A 2776-nucleotide genomic window follows, 5' to 3' on the forward strand; every position below is an offset into this window, starting at 1 on the left:
AAATAAGCTGTTAATTTTTCTCCCCTTGTTCTCCTCCTCCCTCAAGATTAATCTCTATGCTGGGAGAAGAACTTCCAGGCTCATATCCATCCTTGTCATCTTTTTCATATTCCATATTTTCACAATGAGAGCTGTTCTTATTTGAAATGCTCTGCCTGAAGTGGTAGTGAGTTCTCTCTCACAGGAAGTCTTCAAATGGAGGCTGGATGACCACTTGTTGGGGATGTGTTTGAGTGGATTGATGCTCTCTGCAATGACTGGACTAGACACCCTCTGAAGTCTTTTCCAACTCTCAGAGTTCATAATTCAACGACAACTTTGTTTTTCTTTGTCCAACATTGGTATAGCTTTCATGTTGGGACCAAATCATACCATAGTGTCTGAGTTCATCCTTGTAGGTTTCTCCACATTCCCCCAGCTTTGGTTGATACTCTTTGTGGTATTTCTTTTGATGTATTTGTTCACACTGCTGGGCAACCTTCTCATCATGTTGACCATCCAGAGTGAGCGGAACCTCCACACACCCATGTACTTCTTACTATGTGCGCTCTCTATCTCAGAAATCTTCTACACTTTTGCCATCATCCCTCGAATGCTCAACGACTTGGTCTCCAAATATCACACCATCTCCTTCATGGGATGTGCCAACCAGATGTTCTTCTCCTTTACATTTGGTTTTACCCACTCTTTCCTGCTTACAGTCATGGGCTATGACCGCTATGTGGCCATCTGCCACCCTTTGCGCTATAATGTGCTCATGAATTCACAGGGCTGTGCCTTGTTGGTGGCCTCCTCATGGTTTGGTGGCATGGTAATGGGGTTGGTGGTTACACTTGCTGTTTTTCATCTGACTTTCTGTGGGCCTAATAAGATTCACCATTTCTTCTGTCATGTACCGCCCTTGGTGAAGCTAGCTTGTGGAGACATCTCAATAGTGGCCATGGGAGTAGGGATGGTCTGCATCACAGCCCTATTGAGCTGCTTCCTTCTCATTCTCCTTTCCTATGCCTTTATTGTGGCCACCATCTTGAGAATTCCTTCAACTGAGGGCCGTCACAAAGCCTTCTCTACCTGTGTCTCCCATCTCATTGTGGTAGTTGTGCACTATGGCTTTGCTTCTGTCATTTATCTTAAACCCAAGGCACCAGAATCCCTGGAAGGGGACACCCTGATGGGCATCACCTACACTGCTCTCACTCCCTTTCTGAGCCCCATCATCTTCAGCCTGAGGAACAAGGAGCTGAAGAACGCCCTGAAGAAAGTCTTCTTCAGTAGCCAGTGTCCCTTGAGACTCTGATAGGGAGATTATTCGATTGTTAGGAGCTAGCATTATTTGATTTCCTTTTGAGATTTTATGCAATGGATAGTCCTTAGATGAATGAATGAACAAATGAATGACTGGACTTATTCTCTCAATCCACATGAGTAATATTAGTAATAACCTTTATATTGTGAATTAACTTTGAAAAACACTTTAAATATTTTACTATTTGATCCTCACAACCACCTATCTTTGAGGAAGGAAATGTTATTGTCTTCAATTTATACATGAGGAAACAGGCTAAGCAGTTATCCCTGGTCACATAGCTAGCAGTTATCTAAGATTCTGAAGTCAAAACTCCCTGATTCTAAGTCCAACACTCCACTATGCCACCTAAGTTTCCAAATCAAGGCTACATCTTCCCTCATGGTTTCATGGTACCCCTGAGGGATTGGGATAGCTTTCTAATTTCATCAACTTAAAATGCACATTTAGGTTTGTTATACATAATGTTAACTACCAGTTAGCAGTATTTTCCAGAGCTCTCATATCATTTAGCCACTTGATATCAATTAACTTTATAAAAAGGATATTTTCTACAAAAATATAACAAGAAGTACAAACCATTTCCAAAGCTGGTCTCCCTTATACCACCACTGTTTCTGTAAATATTGGAATCAAACTGAAAGGCGCTGCTACAAAACATTTGTCCCTTCAAGTTCACTTCCAGATTTGGCATAGTCAATGGACGAATTTATTCCCTTGAGTGAAGGGCACAATATCAATTTATTGCTGGGCTGCTTGCCAGTGGATCCTCAAAGATGTGCCTGTAGATCATAGTCAACTGACCACACACTGGCATGGACTCTCCTCTACTAGCTTACCATTTTGACTTTTCAAAGCCCAAAAAGTCATGGTTGTCTCCAATATAACTTCAAAAACAAAACAAAAAAAATAATAAGCACAATAAGGCAAAGAACAGAGACTCATATTCATAAGAATTATGTTGCTTCTGGGTGAGAAGAGCCAAAGCCTGTGTCTATCCAGAGGCTTATAGGCAGAAAAAAGAAAATGTCTTGACCATTCAGTGCCTTTTTAAAAGCATTCTTACTTCCATAAGCCAATCAAATGTCTGTCTTCACCACGAAGTAGCCAGACTGGAAGAAGTTATACGTTTATGCATGCTCCAAAGTGGGGACTGCATTATACATGCACATAGGCAAACTCATAAGGGAAGGACTTTGTCATTATGCATGAAAAAGTATTTTCTAACCATTTAGTACGTGCAAGACACTGCAGTAGGCAGTGGGGATTCAAAAAACAAAAAAGGAGAAAGTCAGCCCCAGCTCTCAAATCTCATGCTATATTTGGGGAGGCAACATATGCTTTAATCTCAACATTGGCTCTAACAATACGATCACAACCAAAGTTACACTCATTTTGTATGATTAATTACTGCATTTATCCATGTCAGAAAATGTGAATTCTCTAGGAATCCTTGTACTTTCATGACTG

At 40.9% G+C, this 2776-nt stretch overlaps 1 protein-coding gene across 1 annotated transcript; it reads left to right on the plus strand.

Moving 5' to 3' along the window:
• Positions 1–352: 352 nt before the first annotated feature.
• Positions 353–1297, plus strand: LOC140498133 (olfactory receptor 10H1-like). The gene has a single exon (XM_072599421.1). The coding sequence runs from the start codon at positions 353–355 to the stop codon at positions 1295–1297; it is 945 nt and encodes a 314-aa protein (XP_072455522.1).
• The last annotated feature ends 1479 nt before the right edge of the window (positions 1298–2776 follow it).

This window comes from Notamacropus eugenii, chromosome 4 (assembly GCF_028372415.1).
Source record: "Notamacropus eugenii isolate mMacEug1 chromosome 4, mMacEug1.pri_v2, whole genome shotgun sequence".
NCBI classification, from domain to species: domain Eukaryota; kingdom Metazoa; phylum Chordata; class Mammalia; order Diprotodontia; family Macropodidae; genus Notamacropus; species Notamacropus eugenii.

Bases quoted from the DNA above. Each gene is read 5' to 3' on its own strand.
- LOC140498133 (XM_072599421.1), top strand. From the start codon at position 353: ATGTTGGGACCAAATCATACCATAGTGTCTGAGTTCATCCTTGTAGGT.